This window comes from Oncorhynchus kisutch, linkage group LG20 (assembly GCF_002021735.2).
Source record: "Oncorhynchus kisutch isolate 150728-3 linkage group LG20, Okis_V2, whole genome shotgun sequence".
Lineage (NCBI taxonomy): Eukaryota > Metazoa > Chordata > Actinopteri > Salmoniformes > Salmonidae > Oncorhynchus > Oncorhynchus kisutch.
In genome coordinates, this window is record NC_034193.2 from 42,833,086 (window position 1) to 42,852,567 (window position 19,482).

The window sequence follows — 19,482 nt, forward strand, 5'->3', positions numbered from 1 at the left end:
AGGACCTTGTGCATTTCAGGTCAAATAACAACCCAATGATTATAACCCCAGACATATTAATTAGCAACAGCAAGTTAGCTAGCTAAATTGCCATCAATGTTTCATGCTATTCGACCTGTCCCCAAATCAATATAGTTGGTTCAGAATTTGTTTCTATATTTCAACCTGCGTGTCCTGATCGTGTGTAGTTGAACAAAATCAACATGTGCGCGGTCTGGTCAGCATTTTAGATAGAATGCAGAGGCCCCTCCACCCTACCAGGAAAACCGTCTGGTTGCCTAGGTTACACCATTGGCTCACAGCAAGAAATCAACCTTTTTTCAAACACAATTTATTGTCTGCTTGTTTTTATCAATTACAAACTTAAAGTACAACATGCCTAAACATTACTTTTCAAATATGCCTGCTCCCTAGCGTTCTCACTACTTAGAAAAACGTAATATTGTAGGGCTTCCTAAATGCCCCTTTTCATGAGAGTGCTAGCTACCGACCGGAATATTAAGCTTGCCAAGACCAACAGAACAAATGGACTATAAGTAGTGAATGGGGTTCCAAACAGACTATACTAAACAAGTTAAGTCTTACTTGTGGTGAAATGTTTCCACACATATAGCTAGCTACGCGTAGCCTACTTGTACACTGGGTACCCACATGTTGTAATGTTGGTTTTCCCCAATTTGTGGTCGAGGGGAATTTATTATGTAAATATCAACTCTGAGTAAAGCACAACTGGAAAAAGCGAGCTGGTGATTCCATCGCGTTCTATACCTGTCGGTGAATCTCTGTTGTGTGGTGCACATTAGAGGTTGACCGATTAATCGGAATGGCTGATTTCGAGTTTTCATAACAATCGGAAATCGGTATTTTTGGACACATATTTTTTTTTTTTTTACACCTTTAACTTTATTTATTTAACTAGGCAAGTCAGTTAAGAACATATTCTTATTTTCAATGACGGCCTAGGAACGGTGGGTTAACTGCCTTGTTCAGGGGCAGAACGACAGATGTTCTCCTTGTCAGCTCGGGGGATCCAATCTTGCAACCGTACATTTAACTAGTCCAACGCTATAACCACCTGCCTCTCGTTGCACTCCACAAGGAGACTGCCTGTTATGCGAATGCAGTAAGCCACGGTAAGTTGCTAGCTAGCATTAAACTTATCTTTATAAAAAACAATCAATCAATCCCAATCACTAGTTACCCACACATTGATGATATTACTAGTTTATCCCGTGTCCTGCGTTGCATATATTCTGTCTGATCATACATCAAGCATCTGACTGAGCGGTGGTAGGCAGCAGCAGGTTTGTAAGTAGTCATTCAAACAGCACTTTCGTGCGTTTTGCCAGCAGCTCTTCGTTGTGCATCAAGCATTGCGCTGTTTATGACTTGAAGCCTATCAACTCTCGAGATTTGGCTGGTGTAACCGAAATGGCTAGCTAGTTAGCGGGGTGTGCGCAAATAGCGTTTCAAATATCACTCGCTCTGAGACTTGGAATAGTTGTTCCCCTTGCTCTGCATGGGTAGTGCTGCTTCGATGGTGGCTGTTGTCGTTGTGTTGCTGGTTCGAGCCCAGGGAGGAGCGAGGAGAGGGACGGAAGCTATACTGTTACACTGGCAATACTAAAGTGCCTATAAGAACATCCAATAGTCAAAGGTTAATGAAATACAAATGTTATAGAGAAATATTCCTATAATAACTACAACCTAAAACTTCTTACCTGGGAATATTGAAGACTCATGTTAAAAGGAACCACCAGCCTTCATATGTTCTCATGTTCTGAGCAAGGAACTTAAATGTTAGCTTTCTTACATGGCACATATTGCACTTTTACTTTCTTTTCCAACACTTTTTTTGCATTTATTTAAACCAAATTGAACATGTTTCATTATTTATTTGAGGCTAAATTGATTTTATTGATGTATTATATTAAGTTAAAATAATTGTTAATGCAATATTGTTGTAATTGTCATTATTACAAATACATTTAAAAAATTGGCCGATTTAATCGGTATCGGCTTTTTTGGTCCTCCAATAATCGGTATCGTCGTTGAAAAATCATAATCGGTCGACCTCTAATGCAGTGGACACTTTCTGTGCTTTATCAAGTGTGCGCTCTGAATTAGTTGAGGCAATATGTACATGTAGGTAGGGGTAAAGTGACTATGCCTAGATAATAAACAGCAATTAGCAGCAGTGTAAAATTTAAAAAACGGGGTGGGGTCAATGCAAATAGTCTGGGTAGCCATTTGATTAACTGTTAAGCATTCTTATGGCTTGGGGGTAGACACTCTTAAGGAGCTTTTTGGACCTAGACTTGGCCCTCCGTTACTGCTTGCCATGCGGCAGCATAGAGAAGTCTATGACTAGGATGACCCCAGTGATGTACTCGGCCGTACATACTACCCTCTGTAACACCTTGCGGTCGGATGGCAGTTGCCATACCAGGCGGTGATGCAACCAGATGCTCTCGATGGTGCAGCTGTAGAACTTTTTGAGAATCTGAGGACCCATGCCAAATCTTTTCAGTCTCCTGAGGGGGAATAGGTCGTGCCCTCTTCACGACCGTCTTTGGTGTGTTTGGACCATGATAGTTTGTTGGGGATGTGGATACCAAGGAACTTGAAGCTCTCGACCTGCTCCACTAAAGCCCCTTACTGTTATAGTGCCTTGTGTGCTATGCAGGTAATACCTTCAATTCCATGATGAGAGAAGGATGGTATGAACATCTGTATATCCCCGAAAGCCTAGTTGATTTACCAAATATACACGGGCAATAGCACAAAAGAAATAGGGCAGGTTAAGCCTGATACAGGGGCTATCTGAACGGACACAATTTGAGGGCAAGACTGCACAACCACCCCTTGAGAAACCAAATGTAATCTAACAGGAGCTCAAACAGGAACATAAGCACTTTGCCCCTGCCAGGACCATACAATTGGCAATTACAGCCAATAAACAATGTAAAAGGCCATTTCTGCATACATTGTTAGATTTGACTTAATCCATTTTTTAACATTATTGCTCCATGTATGAATGGCTAGCTTAATGTTACCACGTAGCCTATTTCTATGCACACTAAGGCACACATGGTTATATTAAGCACAACCAGAATGACATAAATCTAGGACACGGACATACGGAAGTCCGACATAACCTGGGAAATATGAACAAAGGAAAAACCATACATTTAATTAAATAAACAGAACTTCTACCCCATGAGTCTTGCAAATGTACATGTGCACAATAAACATATTGCCCTCTCAAAGGGTGGTAGAAATGGTAATTGAAAACGTGGGGGACTGACAGACGAGTGAGGTCGGTGGCGGTAATGCACCTAATTTATGAAAGTTTCGCAATAAGTCCAGAGGGAAAAGCCTGGAAGGAGGAGAGATGACTAGAAACTTATTTTATTTTATTTCACCTTTATTTAATAATGTAAGCTATTTAAGAACAAGTTCTCATTTGCAACTGCGACCGGTGCAAGTTAAATATACAGCATGTGCAAATGAGGTAGGATAAGGGAGGTAAAGGCAATAAATAGGCCATGGTGGCGTAGTAATTACAATATAGCAAATAACCACTGGGATGGTAGATGTGCAGAAGATGAATGTGCAAGTAGAGATACTGGGGTGCAAAGGAGCAAGATAAATAAATAAATATGGTATGGGGATGAGGTAGTTGGATGGGCTATTTACAGATTGGCTATGTGAGCTGCTCTGACAGCTGGTGCTTAAAGCTAGTGAGGGAGATATGAGTCTTCAGCTTCAGTGATTTTGCAGTTCGTTCCAGTCATTGGCAACAGAGAACTGGAAGGAAAGGCGGCCAAAGGAAGTATTGGCTTTGGGGGTGACCAGTGAGATATACCTGCTGGAGCGTGTGCTACGGGTGGGTGCTGCTATGGTGACCAGTGAGCTGAGATAAGGTGGAGCTTTACCTATCAGAGACTTGTAGATAACCTGGAGCCAGTGGTTTTAGCGACGAGCATAAAGCGAGGGCCAGCCAACGAGAGTGTACAGGTCGCAGTGGTGGGTAGTATATGGGGCGTTGGTGACAAAACGGATGGCACTGTGATAGACTGCATCCAATTTGTTGAGTAGAGTGTTGGAAGCTATTTTGTAAATGACATGGTATTACGAGGTTATGTTTGGCAGCATGAGTTATGGATGCTTTATTGCGAAATAGGAAGCCAATTCTAGATTTTAATTTTGGATTGGAGATGCTTAATGTGAGTCTGGAAGGAGAGTTTAGTCTAACCAGACACCTAGGTAGTTGTCCACATATTCAGAACCGTCCAGAGTAGTGATGCTGGACGGGCGGGCAGGTGCAGGCAGCGACCAGTTGAAGAGCATGCATTTAGTTTTACTTGCATTTAAGAGCAGTTGGAAGCCACGGAAGGAGAGCTATATGGCATTGAAGCTCGTCTGGAGGTTAGTTAACAGTGTCCAAAGGGCCAGAGGTATACGGAATGGTGTCTGCGTAGAGGTGGATCAGAGAATCCTCAGCAGCAAGAGCGACATTGATGTATACAGAGAAGAGAGTAGGCCCGAGAATTGAACCCTGTGGCACTCCCATAGACTGCCAGAGCTCCGGACAACAGGCCCTCCGATTTGACACACTGAACTCTATCGGAGAAGTAGTTGGTGAACCAGGCGAGGCGATCATTTGAGAAACCAAGGCTGTTGTCTGCCGATAAGAATGTGGTGATTGACAGAGTCGAAAGCCTTGGCCAGGCCTATGAATACGGCTGCACAGTAATGTATCTTATCAATGGCGGTTATGATATTGGAGATGCATCTGCTCGATCATCCTATTTTTCTAACTTAATTGAGGAAAATAAGAACAATCCGAAATTCGTTTTTAATACTGTCGCAAAGCTAACTAAAAAGCAGCAGGATGACTTTCACTTTAGCAGTGATAAATTCATGAACTTCTTTGAGGAAAAGATTATGATTATTAGAAAGCAAATTACGGACTCCTCTTTAAACCTGCGTATTCCTCCAAACCTCAGTTGTCCTGAGTCTGCACAACTCTGCCAGGACCTAGGATCAAGAGAGACGCTCAAGTGTTTTAGTACTATATCTCTTGACACAATGATGAAAATAATCATCGCCTCTAAACCTTCAAGCTGCATACTGGACCCTATTCCAACTAAACTACTGAAAGAGCTGCTTCCTGTGCTTGGCCCTCCTATGTTGAACATAATAAACGTCTCTCTATCCACTGGATGTGTACCAAACTCACTAAAAGTGGCAGTAATAAAGCCTCTCTTGAAAAAGCCAAACCTTGACCCAGAAAATATAAAAAACTATCGGCCTATATCGAATCTTCCATTCCTCTCAAAAATTTTAGAGAAGGCTGTTGCGCAGCAACTCACTGCCTTCCTGAAGACAAACAATGTATACGAAATGCTTCAGTCTGGTTTTAGACCCCATCATAGCACTGAGACGGCACTTGTGAAGGTGGTAAATGACATTTTAATGGCATCGGACCGAGGCTCTGCATCTGTCCTCGTGCTCCTAGACCTTAGTGCTGCTTTTGATACCATCGATCACCACATTCTTTTGGAGAGATTGGAAACCCAAATTGGTCTACACGGACATGTTCTGGCCTGGTTTAGATCTTATCTGTCGGAAAGATATCAGTTTGTCTCTGTGAATGGTTTGTCCTCTGACAAATCAACTGTAAATTTCGGTGTTCCTCAAGGTTCCGTTTTAGGACCACTATTGTTTTCACTATATATTTTACCTCTTGGGGATGTTATTCAAAAACATAATGTAAACTTTCACTGCTATGCGGATGACACACAGCTGTACATTTCAATGAAACATGGTGAAGCCCCAAAATTGCCCTCGCTAGAAGCATGTTTTTCAGACATAAGGAAGTGGATGGCTGCAAACTTTCTACTATTAAACTCGGACAAAACAGAGATGCTTGTTCTAGGTCCCAAGAAACAAAGAGATCTTCTGTTGAATCTGACAATTAATCTTAATGGTTGTACAGTCGTCTCAAATAAAACTGTGAAGGACCTCGGCGTTACTCTGGACCCTGATCTCTCTTTTGAAGAACATATCAAGACCATTTCAAGGACAGCTTTTTTCCATCTACGTAACATTGCAAAAATCAGAAACTTTCTGTCCAAAAATGATGCAGAAAAATTAATCCATGCTTTTGTCACTTCTAGGTTAGACTACTGCAATGCTCTATTTTCCGGCTACCCGGATAAAGCACTAAATAAACTTCAGTTAGTGCTAAATACGGCTGCTAGAATCCTGACTAGAACCAAAAAATTTGATCATATTACTCCAGTGCTAGCCTCTCTACACTGGCTTCCTGTCAAAGCAAGGGCTGATTTCAAGGTTTTACTGCTAACCTACAAAGCATTACATGGGCTTGCTCCTACCTATCTCTCTGATTTGGTCCTGCCGTACATACCTACACGTACGCTACGGTCACAAGACGCAGGCCTCCTAATTGTCCCTAGAATTTCTAAGCAAACAGCTGGAGGCAGGGCTTTCTCCTATAGAGCTCCATTTTTATGGAACGGTCTGCCTACCCATGTCAGAGACGCAAACTCGGTCTCAACCTTTAAGTCTTTACTGAAGACTCATCTCTTCAGTGGGTCATATGATTGAGTGTAGTCTGGCCCAGGAGTGGGAAGGTGAACGGAAAGGCTCTGGAGCAACGAACCGCCCTTGCTGTCTCTGCCTGGCCGGTTCCCCTGTTTCCACTGGGATTCTCTGCCTCTAACCCTATTACAGGGGCTGAGTCACTGGCTTGCTGGGGCTCTCTCATGCCGTCCCTGGAGGGGGTGCGTCACCTGAGTGGGTTGATTCACTGTTGTGGTCATCCTGTCTGGGTTGGCGCCCCCCCCCCCCCCTTGGGTTGTGCCGTGGCGGAGATCTTTGTGGGCTATACTCAGCCTTGTCTCAGGATGGTAAGTTGGTGGTTGAAGATATCCCTCTAGTGGTGTGGGGGCTGTGCTTTGGCAAAGTGGGTGGGGTTATATCCTTCCTGTTTGGCCCTGTCCGGGGGTGTCCTCGGATGGGGCCACAGTGTCTCCTGACCCCTCCTGTCTCAGCCTCCAGTATTTATGCTGCAGTAGTTTATGTGTCGGGGGGCTGGGGTCAGTTTGTTATATCTGGAGTACTTCTCCTGTCCTATTCGGTGTCCTGTGTGAATCTAAGTGTGCGTTCTCTAATTCTCTCCTTCTCTCTTTCTTTCTCTCTCTCGGAGGACCTGAGCCCTAGGACCATGCCCCAGGACTACCTGACATGATGACTCCTTGCTGTCCCCAGTCCACCTGGCCATGCTGCTGCTCCAGTTTCAACTTCCACCTGACTGTGCTGCTGCTCTAGTTTCAACTGTTCTGCCTTATTATTATTCGACCATGCTGGTCATTTATGAACATTTGAACATCTTGGCCATGTTCTGTTATAATCTCCACCCGGCACAGCCAGAAGAGGACTGGCCACCCCACATAGCCTGGTTCCTCTCTAGGTTTCTTCCTAGGTATTGGCCTTTCTAGGGAGATTTTCCTAGCCACCGTGCTTCTACACCATTGCTTGCTGTTTGGGGTTTTAGGCTGGGTTTCTGTACAGCACTTTGAGATATCAGCTGATGTACGAAGGGCTATATAAATAAATTTGATTTGATATTGTTTAGGACCTTGAGCGTGGCTGATCATTTTAGAGAGGATCCAGATTGTCTAGCCTGGCTGATTTGTAGGCGTCCAGATTTTGCACCCTTTTCAGAACATCAGCTATCTGGATTTGGTTGAAGGAGAAATGGGGATGCTTGGGCGAGTTGCTGTGGGGGGTGGAGGGCTGTTGATTGGGGTAGGGGTAGTGGGAGGAGGTGCAGTGGGTAGCTGGGAGGAGGTGCACTTATTCTCCTTGGACTTTAGTGTCCCAGAACTTTTTTGAGTTTGTTCTACAGGATGCACATTTTTGTTAGGAAAGCCTTTCCTTCTAGCTTTATCAAACTGCCTGTGTATATTTGTTCCTAACTTCCCTGAAAAGTTTTGTATCACGGGGGCTATTCGATGCTAATGCAGAACTCCACAGGATGTTTTTGTGCTGGTCAAGGGCAGTCAGGTCTGGAGAGAACCAAGGGCTATATCTGTTCCTGGTTCAAAAATCTTTGAGTGGGGCATGAACATTTAAGATGGCGAGGAAGGCACTTTTTTAAAGAATAACAAGGCATCCTCTACTGACGGGATGGGGTCAATATCCTTCCAGGATACCCAGGCCTGATTGATTAGAAAGGCCTGCTTGCTGGAGTGTTTTAGGGAGCATTTGACAGTGATGAGGGGTTGTCGTTTGACCTCAGACACATTACGGATGCAGGCAGTGATCGCTGAGATTTTGGTTGAAGACAGCAGAGGTGTATTTGGAGGGCAAGTTGGTTAGGATGATATCTATGAGGGTGCCCGTGTTTATGGATTTGGGGTTGTACCTGGTGGGTTCATTGGTAATTTGTGTGAGATTGAGGGCATCAAGCTTAGATTGTAGGATGGCCGGGGTGTTAAGCATGTCCCTGTTTAGGTCATCTAGCAGCACAAGCTCTGAATATGGCGGGCAATCAATTCACATATGGTGTCCAGGGCGCAGCTGGGGGCAGAGTGTGGTCTAGAGCAGCGGCAATGGTGAGAAACTTGTTTCTGGAAAAGTGGATTTTTAAAAGTAGAAGCTCGAATTGTTTGGGTACAGTACTGGATAGCCTGCAAAGTTCTGTCTTACTATCTCTGCTGTAGATTGCAACACCGCCCCCTTTGGCAGTTCTATCTTATCGGAAAATGTTATAGTTGGGGATTGAAATTTCTGGGTTTTTGGTGGTCTTCCTAAGCCAGGATTCAGACATGGCTAGGACATCTGGGTTGGCAGAGTATGCTAAAGCATTGAATAAAACAAACTTAGGGAGGAGGCTTCTGATGTTAACATGCATGAAACCAAACTGTTTCTGGCTGCGTGGAGAGTAATCCATGGTGCTTCTGTCCCAGTAACAAAATGTTACTCATTTTGGCCAGATAACCTGGCCAGATAATTTCAAATCATCAGTCTCAAGTTTTGAGGCTCCAAGTCAAGTCTCAAGTTTTTTTATTTTCTATAGAATTGGACATGAGTCAGACTCGACAACTCTCTGTTAGTGTTAACACTTCTCTAGCCAAAGGGGATACCCATTCTCCCAACTTTTAATGAGATGTTTTGTGTACAGTTGTTTCCAAGGCAAACTAGCCTTTTGTGAAATCGCCTACAGTTAACATGTTATATTACTGGCAGTGTTTGTAACATCACATATCATTGTTACAGATGCGTGGAAGGGCTTCATTTTTTTTACCATTCGTCCAATTATTTGTAGTGTTTGCTGTCAAGGTTCCAAGCTGCCTTCAAGATAAGATGACACGCCTTTCATATTAGGGCTGAATCATAATTGCAGACTTTAAACACCGGCCTATTCACCTCTTCTAACGGCTTATTGTTTGTCTTTTGTATATGCGCCGTGGGGAGGTACTGACTAAGCATTAGGGCTATGATGGAACTACTACGCTGTCACACTGATGGTGGGCTTCCTTAACTCTTGATACAAGCTCAGATAAACGCATTTAGAAACATCTCTATATTCAGCAAAAGGTTTCCGTTCGGAATGTGTGGTGCCGGACGTTTGACCGGCAGTATTTCTTTACTGGACCCATATGCATCCGGAGCGTAACCTAATTAGGGCGTCCACCAGTGAGAGTCCCTTTTGGGTTATGGTAATTCATTTGAACAGAAAATGCCAATCGAGAATGCATCGATGTTACCCAATTCCGATGCCCACATGTACTTTCCCTCAGTCACTAAGACGAGTAACGAAAAGCAAAATCACTAGCCTATTTTAATTTACTATCCCCCATGTAAAATGTACTATACACTGTACGCCATACAAAACTCCAAAACAAACTGTCATTCATTCTCCCCGCTCCATTTTCCATTTTCCACACCAGGCTACTAGTGTTTCTTATTTTTTTCTCTTTTTTTATGAACAGTTTTACGCTCTTTGGTTAACAAGGATCCAGATGTGCTTTTAACCTTTAAGACTAAATGCCAATATTTAAATACTTTCACTCCCCCAAGCTCCAGCGAAGAATGATAGATCACCAAAATCAAGTGGAAAATAACTTATTTTTTTTATTTTTTTCCATTCCCAAGTGCTGTTTCTGCAGTAGCAGACACAGACAGAGGATTCATGATCAGGCTATTGTGGGAGAGAAAGCCTTATTGGGAATGTTGGACCCTTCTTGGCATAAATACAGCTCTTCCTGCTTTTGTAAGTCTCCAGTTGTCATGACTCAAGTATATTGAGGAGAGGCCTCTCATTCCAATTATAACCCCTGGATGGGGATGACCCTTCTGGAGTGGATTTTATTGGCCATCTTGTTTGTTGTGAATGCCATTAGGCTTGCTGTCAAACTGTTTTAGTTGTTGGTAAGATGGCATCAAATGATGTCGGCATGAGTTCAAAGGACAGAGATGGGCGTGTTGAATTTTGAGTCGTTTTTGAGAAAAGCTATTTCAAGAACAGTTTCATTCAGATTTTACTTGAGGAAAGCCCCACAAATTAAGCCTGGAAGTCGGCCGAGATCCAAACAAATTTTGTCATGACAATGACCTTAGGAGTTTGCCATTACAGATCTCGGGCAAACGGGCAACAAGATTTAAGGACCATGGTCATTGATTGCAATGATCTTAAGAATGTGGTCTATTTTAGGAGCATGTCAATTCTGTATGTCAACATTGTTTTGACCGAAGCTTGACCACATCTGTCAGTGTAGTTGAACTTACTTGCTAAATAATGAAAGCAAGACAACATTACTGTATAACACATGACAGTCAGTGTAAGTAGATTGGTGTGAGCTTGTTTTGAAAAGTCCGAGGCCCCTGGAGACCAATGGTTGTGAGAGACTGTGTTTAATTGATCCTTTTTTAGAACAACCCCTCGGGTGGTTCTCCCAATGCGAAGGAACACGCAGTTAAAAATGGAAAATGTTTTGTCATGTATTGTTGTATTTCTTTGCATCTTGGGACAGTTGACCTCAATGTTGTGTGTGTTAGTGGCCCATGTCATGCGACTTTTCACACATGACCTCATTTGATGGAGATGGTCTCTCACTAGCCTGATGCTGTTAGTGTGCCCAGAATTTTCACATTAGAACCAGGAATAAGTCATCAGTAGTGACTTAATTTTTTTGTGGTGGAAAAAAAAGAAAAATATTCTGTACCTTTTTTGGTTCTTCTGATCTGGGAACCTTCCTGCGTTTTAGTTCCTTGTTTGTTGCCTTATGTGATGTCATAGCAGCATTTCATACTAATTGATGAGATGTCGTCTTCCTTTTATTTGAGCAGAATATACTACATCCTCTAAGATGAAGCCACATGGGAGGAGTAGCGATTAGTGGAACTATTTTTATTTGCCTATCTTGGTTGTAAACATTCCTCTCGCTCTTCTTCCTCTTCCCCACCCTCTCTCTGTCACTTCTCTTTCTCTCCACAGACATGGCTGAGGACGATTTGACTCCGGAGCAGCTAGCAGCCATCGCTGCAGAGAACGACGTAGGTGAGACGGTCAACTACAAGCCCCCGGCCCAAAAGACCCTGCAGGAAATCCAGGAGCTGGATCAGGATGACGAGAGCCTCCGGAAGTACAAGGAGGTTCTGCTAGGAGCCGGCGCTGCTGCTGTCGCTGGTGAGTGTGTGTGTTTGTAATTTCTCCCTCAATATGTGTGTTTGTATACGTGTCTGCCTGCCGCCTGCTTAGTATCTTTACGTGTCATATCCAAGATGGCGTAGCAGTCGGTCGTGTGTCCTGTCCTGTGTAAATATAGTATTTGTAATTTTCTTTTTTTCTTCTCGTATATATTTCATATTTTAACCTCACTTTCCATCTACGGACTGAGTATACTCTCCTGCAACCCGCCTCACCCAATGTGGTACGGATCTGCTGTTTTTATACTTTAGAACCGGAACCCCATTCAGAAGCTAGCCAGCTAACTAGCTACTAGTCAGTTAGCCACTGCTAGCGGTCTTCACCGTTAATTCGGACACCAGCCAGCCTCAGCTCGGTCAATACCTGCCAGTCTGCACAGCACGATATCAACCCAGAGCATATCAAACTGCTTTTTCTCTACCACATCTTCTAATTCCTACCGCAAGCTCTGAACCTTTACACAGGATCATCGCAGCTAGCTAGCTGCAATCAGAGTGGCTACGCCTGGCTAATGTCTCTGTCCCAAAGCAAGCACCAGTTAGCCTTGAGCTAGCCTCGAACTAGGCCCATCTCCCAACTAGCCAAAGAGGTCCACCAGCTAATTATTGAGCTACAATACCTCTTTTTCCATATGGCCTGGACCCTTTACTGCCGACACGGAGTCCCGCCGATCCATCATGACTGGTCTGCCGACGTATTCGTCCGAAGTGGTTTCAACAGGCTCTTCCATTGCGACGTCGCTGAAGGCCCATCTGCTAGCCCCGACCCGCTAGCTGTCTGAATCGCCATGTTTCCAGCTTGCTTACTGAAGTAGCGACAACTGAACGGCTCCCGTCCTCACCCATTGCTCCCTAACTCACATCCTATCATACACTTGTCTGTACATTATGCCTTGAATCTTTTCTTCCGCGCCCAGAAATCTGCTCCTTTTACTCTCTGTTCTGAACGCACTAGAGGACCAGTTCTTATAGCCTTTAGCCGTACCTTTATCCTACTCCTCCTCTGTTCCTCTGGTGATGTAGAGGATAACCCAGGCCCTGCAGCCCCCAGCACCACTCCTATTCTACAGGCGCGCTCATTTGTTGACTTCTGTAACCGTAAAAGCCTTGGTTTCATGCATGTTAACATCAGAAGCCTCCTCCCTAAGTTTGTTTTATTCACTGCTTTAGCACACTCCGTCAACCCTGATGTCCTAGCCGTGTCTGAATCCTGGCTTAGGAACGCCACCAAAAATCCAGAATTTTTCATCCCCAACGACAACATTTTCTGACAAGCTAGAACTGCCAAAGGTGGCGAAGTTCGCCTGCAGAGTTCTGTCATACTATCCAGGTATGTGCCCTAACAATTTGAGCTTCTACTTTTAAAAAAATCTAAATTTCCAGAAACAAGTCTCTCACCGTTGCGGCTTGTTATAGACCCCCCTCAGCCCCCAGCTGTGCCCTGGACACCATATGTGAATTTATTGTCCTCCCCCATCTATCATCAGAGTTCGTACTGTTAGGTGTTCTAAACTGGGATATACTTAACACCCCGGCCGTCCTACAATCTAAGCTAGGTGCCCTCAATCTCACACAAATTATCAAGGAACCTACCAGGTACAATCCTTAATCTGTAACCATGGGCACCCTCTTGGATATCATCCTGACCAACTTGCCCTCTAAATACAGCTCTGCTGACTTCAACCAGGATCTCAGCGATCACTGCCTCATTGCCTGCCTCCGTAATGGGTCCACGGTCAAACGACCACGCCTCATCACTGTCAAATGCTCCCTAAAACACTTCTGCGAGCAGGCCTTTCTAATCGACCTGGCCCAGGTATCCTGGAAGGATATTGACCTCATCCCGTCAGTAGAGGATGCCTGGTAGCTCTTCAAAAGTGCTTTCCTCACCATCTTAAATAAGCATGCCCCATTCCCAAAAGAATGTAGAACTAAGAATAGATATAGCCCTTGGTTCACCCCAGACTTGACTGGCCTTGACCAGCACAAAAACATCCTGTGGTGTTCTGCATTAGCATCGAATAGCCCCCGCAATATGCAACTTTTCACAGAAGTCAGGAACCAATATACACAGTCAATTAGGAAAGCTAAGGCTAGCTTTTTCAAACAGAAATTTGCATCATGTAGCACTAATTCCCAAAACTTTTGGGACACTAAAGTCCACGGAGAATAAGAGCACCTCTTCCCAGCAGCCCACTGCACTGAGGCTAGGAAACACTGTCACCACCGATAAATCCAGGTTCATTGAGAATTTCAATAAGCATCTTTCTACGGCATTGCTGGCATTGCTTTCCACCTGGCTACCCCTACCCTGGCCAACAGCTCTGCATCCCCTGCAGCAACTTGCCCATGCCCCCCTCCGCTTCTCCTTCACCCAAATCCAGACAGCTGATGTTCTGAAAGAGGTGCAAAATCTGGATCCCTACAAATCAGCTGGGCTAGACAATCTGGACCCTCTCTTTCTAAAATTATCTGCCGAAATTGTTGCAATCCCTTTCGTATCGTCTGAGAGCCCCAAAGATTGGAAAGCTGCCGCGGTCATCCACCTCTTCAACGGGGGAGACCATCTAGACCCAAACTTTTATAGACCGTTATCCATCCTTCCCTGCCTTTCTAAAATCTTCGAAAGCCAAGTTAACAAACAGATCACCGACCATTTCAAATCCCACCGTACCTTCTCTGGTTTCCGAGCTGGTCATGGGTGCACCTCAGCCACGCTCAAGGTCCTAAACAATATCATAACCACCATCGATAAAAGACAACTGTGTAGCCTTCATCGACCTGGCCAAGGCTTTCGACTCTGTCAATCACAACATTCTTATTGGCAGACTCCATACTCTTGGTTTCTCAAATGACTGCCTAGCCTGGTTAACCAACTACTTCTCAGAGTTCAGTGTGTCAAATCGGAGGGCCTGTTGTCTGTACCTCTGGCAGTCTCTATGGGGGTGCCACAGGGTTCAATTCTCAGGCCAACTCTTGTCTCTGTATATATCAATGTTACTGTAATTTAACTATGCCAATGTGCTTTCATTAATTGAAAACCCTTAATCTATTTTATGAGAATTTATAATATTCTTGTTTGCATAAAATAGACGCAGACCAGTCTTTCAATAATAGGTAACAGAATTTATTCTCTGAGCGCGCTGACACTTAACCACAAGCAACAGTTTATATACAGATCATGACGTAATTTCATTGCTTTAACAGAATCCCCTCTCGACCGGGATAAAGTGAGGTGAAGTTCATTCTAACTTACTAACTTTTGACCCCTCAACATTATCGATCACCACTGAGCTGACCGTTCTAATTAACAGAAAAGACAGTGAGTGCATTCCTAGTTATCAACAAAAAAAAAAAAGCTAAGTTTCTGTAGGGTCAACCATAGGCTAACGACCTTGTGTGTTTACACAGTCCCCAACCCATTTGTTTCTTCCTAGTTGGAATGGTGTTCATTAACTTTAATTACTCCGTGTCACACAATCCCTTCTTATGAACTCATATTGTTAATCAGATATAATAAAACAGAGTAAATTTACTTAGTTACAATTCTATTTAAAATGGGGATATTGTTTATTCATAATAATCCCAACAATTCATACCATCATTAAACACTAAAAGGAAACTTATATGATGTCCTAGGAATAAGACAAACCAATACACGTATGTACACACGATCAACGCCCGTGACTGTTTTAACCTACATCAGAATCTTAATTCTACTTATCAGGATTTTATGTTAATCTTCGTGAAAAAACAGTCTATACCTTGAAACAAGAAAACAAATACATTTCCTAAACATCAAATATGGTCTCCTCGCGAGCGAAAGGATCCGGATTCTTCTATTACATCCAAGCCATGTTTTTTTTATTCCACTGGTCAGAGATTAGGATTGGTCCATATATCACCATCTGAAGTGTCATCAATTTCTCCAGAGTGCTGGAAATGATAACTTTCATACACGCAATCAACCACATCCACACAAAACTAACAGTCACACAGGTGAAGGTAGCCCATAACACAGTAATCATAACATTTTTCCATCTTCCAAACACACTGTCAACCCAATTAGTCAGAGAAGTATCCACCCCTGAGTTTACTGCCAACTCGTGAACTAGGGTGTGTAAACCAGACAAGGCCTTGGTCACTGTTCCATCCGAAACTATATCCTTGGAGTCCAAATGACCTCCATACACTCCCACCCTCTTCAGCCAGCAAACATCCAAGACTATTCTATTCTGCCAAGTCATTCATTACATCCCTAATATAATTGGTGAAGCGCTGTGGATTTTTAATAGATATAATTGATCCAATCCACATTCTCATTGAGAGTGGACCACCAAAAATACTTGACTGTAATCCTGCCAGGTTCTAATTTATAGCTTTTATCTCATCTGGCCCCCCGTGGAACCACAATGTTATTAATACAGACCCTATCATCAAAAGACCCAGACGGAGTTCTTCTTTTCTCCCTTTTAGTCAACATCATGTCATGGTGTTGAATGATTGTGAAAAGCATTCTCAAATTTACCAGTACACATACCCCTGTCCAATTAGCCAGTAATACTTGGCCGTCACGTCATTCTCCCACACAACCACCAGATGTGAGCCCTGGGCCTCCTTATCTTACTGAAATCCCCAGATCTCAACCAGCCTGCCAAATCACTCATTGGTCGCATCAGAAGTAACATTAACTGTCCTATTCAATACGGATTTTGCCCCACATATTTCCCAGAAGTACTATACTCCCTTTGCCTCTGTGAAAGGAGGAAGCTCAGATTTCAGAGGAACATGTGGATATAAATAGTGCAAATCCATACAACTTATTATCTGGCTTTCCTTCTTCCATGAATAGCTTTACCATACAGGCTGTTCCCTTAGGTGAATAATTCCACTTCTGAACTATCCACACCGGCTCTTGGCTCTGGACAACTCCACAGTCCGCATCTGCTTTGTCAGGGGCTCTGCTTGTATTCGGCTGACTATAGAGCAATCAGCTGCTCTAACTTTTACTACCTGGAATGCACTAGGTTATCAACTGAAACCCTTACTTTCACTACACTCCATCTCCTTCCATGCTGGGGATGTAGATTTATGTTGTCTCTCACATGATGTGAGCTATAACTGTTTCCATGAACTACAGACTTGCATAGATGTCTTCCATAATAGCTACTCTTAGTCCTGAACTGCCAAGGAGTCACTTGGTCTACATAGAACTCCACTGAGACATCCTTCCCTATCCTACTCTCACTTCCTGTTTATCCAGATCAAGTGATCTCTTATGCTTCGTTAATACAAATTGCTCCTTGTTTAACTATGTCAATATTACCCTCTGGCCTTCTCGGGTTCATGGTGTAGGAATATGGTCAGGAATAAGGTCTCCCAACCATACAGCTTAGGATGGACAGCTCACCTATAAAGCCCCACCCTCTTCCAGAAAACACATCGTTAGCAAGAGTCAGACACATTTTCACTTCGATGAACAAGAACAATGATGGAAGGACAGGTAAGGTAATCTTCATTCGAGAGATGGCCCCCAGAATTCTGTTAATTCCAGTTCTCCTCTCGAACTCTGTTTATTGTTCGACAGTGTCAGTGTGTCTTACCCTCCCGCAGTGTGATATGAATCCAGGTAGTTCTTTCAGCTAGCTGTCACCAAGAGTCCTTGGTATGGTCCCCCCCCCAACAGGCCTCAGGGACTGGATTGAGTGACTTCACCTGTAGTGCATAAAATCTTGGACATACAGGTTTGGTTAACAAACAGTTTCTCATTTGTTCTATCTTGAACTTCTATACCTACTTGTTAGCTTCTTTTTTGTAAATAGTTTATTATCCAGTAGTTACATCCTATCCTAGAACACAATTTACCCATCCCCCCTTTGTTACCTGGCTCTGCCCAGGTAACAACCTTGCCTACTCTAAACAATGACTTAGGTAAGATTAGTCAATTATCCTTATGTCTGACATCATCATGTAGGAGCGCCCCTTTCATTTTCCACATGTCCAATTCTCCCTTGGGCGTCCATTCATGTCAATCCTGTACCAATTCTCTGTCAAGTGTCTTATCTACTTTAAGAAGTATCTGTGCTACTTATATATTTTCTTAAATATATATATTTACTGATTTTTAAACCGTAACCCTTTTCTCTCATCTCTCAAATACCACAAAGTCAAACAGTGAGAAGCTTAATCTAAAATCATTGGTTTTAGAAAAAACATATCTGAGTGGCAATCTCTAAAGTCCTTACATTTCCTTAATCAATCTATCTTTATCCTAACAATAATTCTAAATCATCACAGATGTCCTATATTCCTGTTAAATGTAGTACTATTTAAAAAACCTCTTAGTCAAACAAATTCAAAACAAATGCTAACCATATCAAAATCCTTCCTACACTAACAAGCTCTTTCCTTCAGGGACCCTCAGTATTCTATCTGACAATAACATGAATTTAATATATGTTGCAAAGTGCGGAATACCTTAACTACAGTAATTTATCACCCCTAAGAACTGAAACTTATTTTTCTATGTAATTCCCTGCCCTATTGGCTTAATATATCTCCTATCCAAACCTCAATGAATCTTATCTCCCCCTATTTATTTTCAATGATAAATAGGATTTTTTTTCTCTGTTGTAATACCAAATCAATAATAGCCAATTCAAAAACTTCACAGCTAATGTTGTAAAACAGAATCTTGAACCACTTTCTCATTTGCGGTTCAAACAATAATTATAACCCCAAACTAAAACTCCATTATAATTAATTTACCTTAAAACTAGTGACCCAAATGACCACAAATTCATTATACAAATGGCTCTCCCCTGAGGCTGATCAGACCCCAAAAGATAGCCATGATACGGTCAATAGGTCATACCACACATTTATAGTCATGTTCCATACAACATTAGACATTTTAAAGAACCCTTTATCCTTAAAATAAAAAATAATTCACTTGTGTAATTAAAACTCAGAAAATAAAAACTCATACAGTTCCATGTGTGAGCGTGCCTCTTTAAAATACCTTTGCACTAAAACAAATAGTCCTAACAAATGTTTTATGTGTATATATTTGCGAACCTTAATGAATAATCAAAACTTCCAGGCCTTTTTCAATTTGGTCGTTTATGGCCTCTCTCACCCACTCCCCAAGATTATAATCCCAGGAAACATCTAAAAGTGAGACACCTAAACATCAATTTTCCCAGAAGAACACAACATGCCTAACTAGCATTCACTATGCTACTTCGATTCAGAAACTCAAAAGTGAACTATAAACTAAACCTAATGATAATTCCCCTTTAACTCAAATCATTAATCATAAGTTTTAAACAACGTCAATGTATATGTTTACTTAAATGAACATGCTTCCCTTAGATACAATTAACCTGATAACATTATTATCCAATGTATTACTTTTTCCCTCTGCCGCAAATGTCTTACATTTCTCAGTGTAAGCAATCCGTAATTTAATCCCAGATATTTAATAAAAATTTAAACGTATTTTCCCATGGCTCCTTCAACTCACATATTTAAGATATCTTCCATCCATTCCGGTATAAAGAATCCTACTTAAACACACCAGAACAAATGCTTAATTAAGTTAAATCAACTCCAAGAATAAACAATCATCAGTAACCAAATAAACAAACCACTTTTATCAGCAAAAAACTAACTATACAAAAACTCACTACTATAATGCTTCAGATGACAAAATTACTCAAGACTCACGTTTACATC

General features: G+C 42.5%; 1 protein-coding gene across 2 annotated transcripts in view; it reads left to right on the plus strand.

Annotated features, from left to right (window-relative positions):
* The window catches only part of LOC109865733 (rho GDP-dissociation inhibitor 1), a 33,322-nt gene that overhangs the window by 3,973 nt on the left and 9,867 nt on the right, over nucleotides 1–19,482 (plus strand). For both annotated transcript variants that reach the window (XM_020454137.2, XM_031799200.1), the window contains one exon: nucleotides 11,534–11,725. In XM_020454137.2, the coding sequence (XP_020309726.2) occupies nucleotides 11,536–11,725 (190 nt within the window). In that variant the 5' untranslated portion in view covers nucleotides 11,534–11,535. The remainder of the gene's footprint in view (nucleotides 1–11,533; nucleotides 11,726–19,482) is intronic.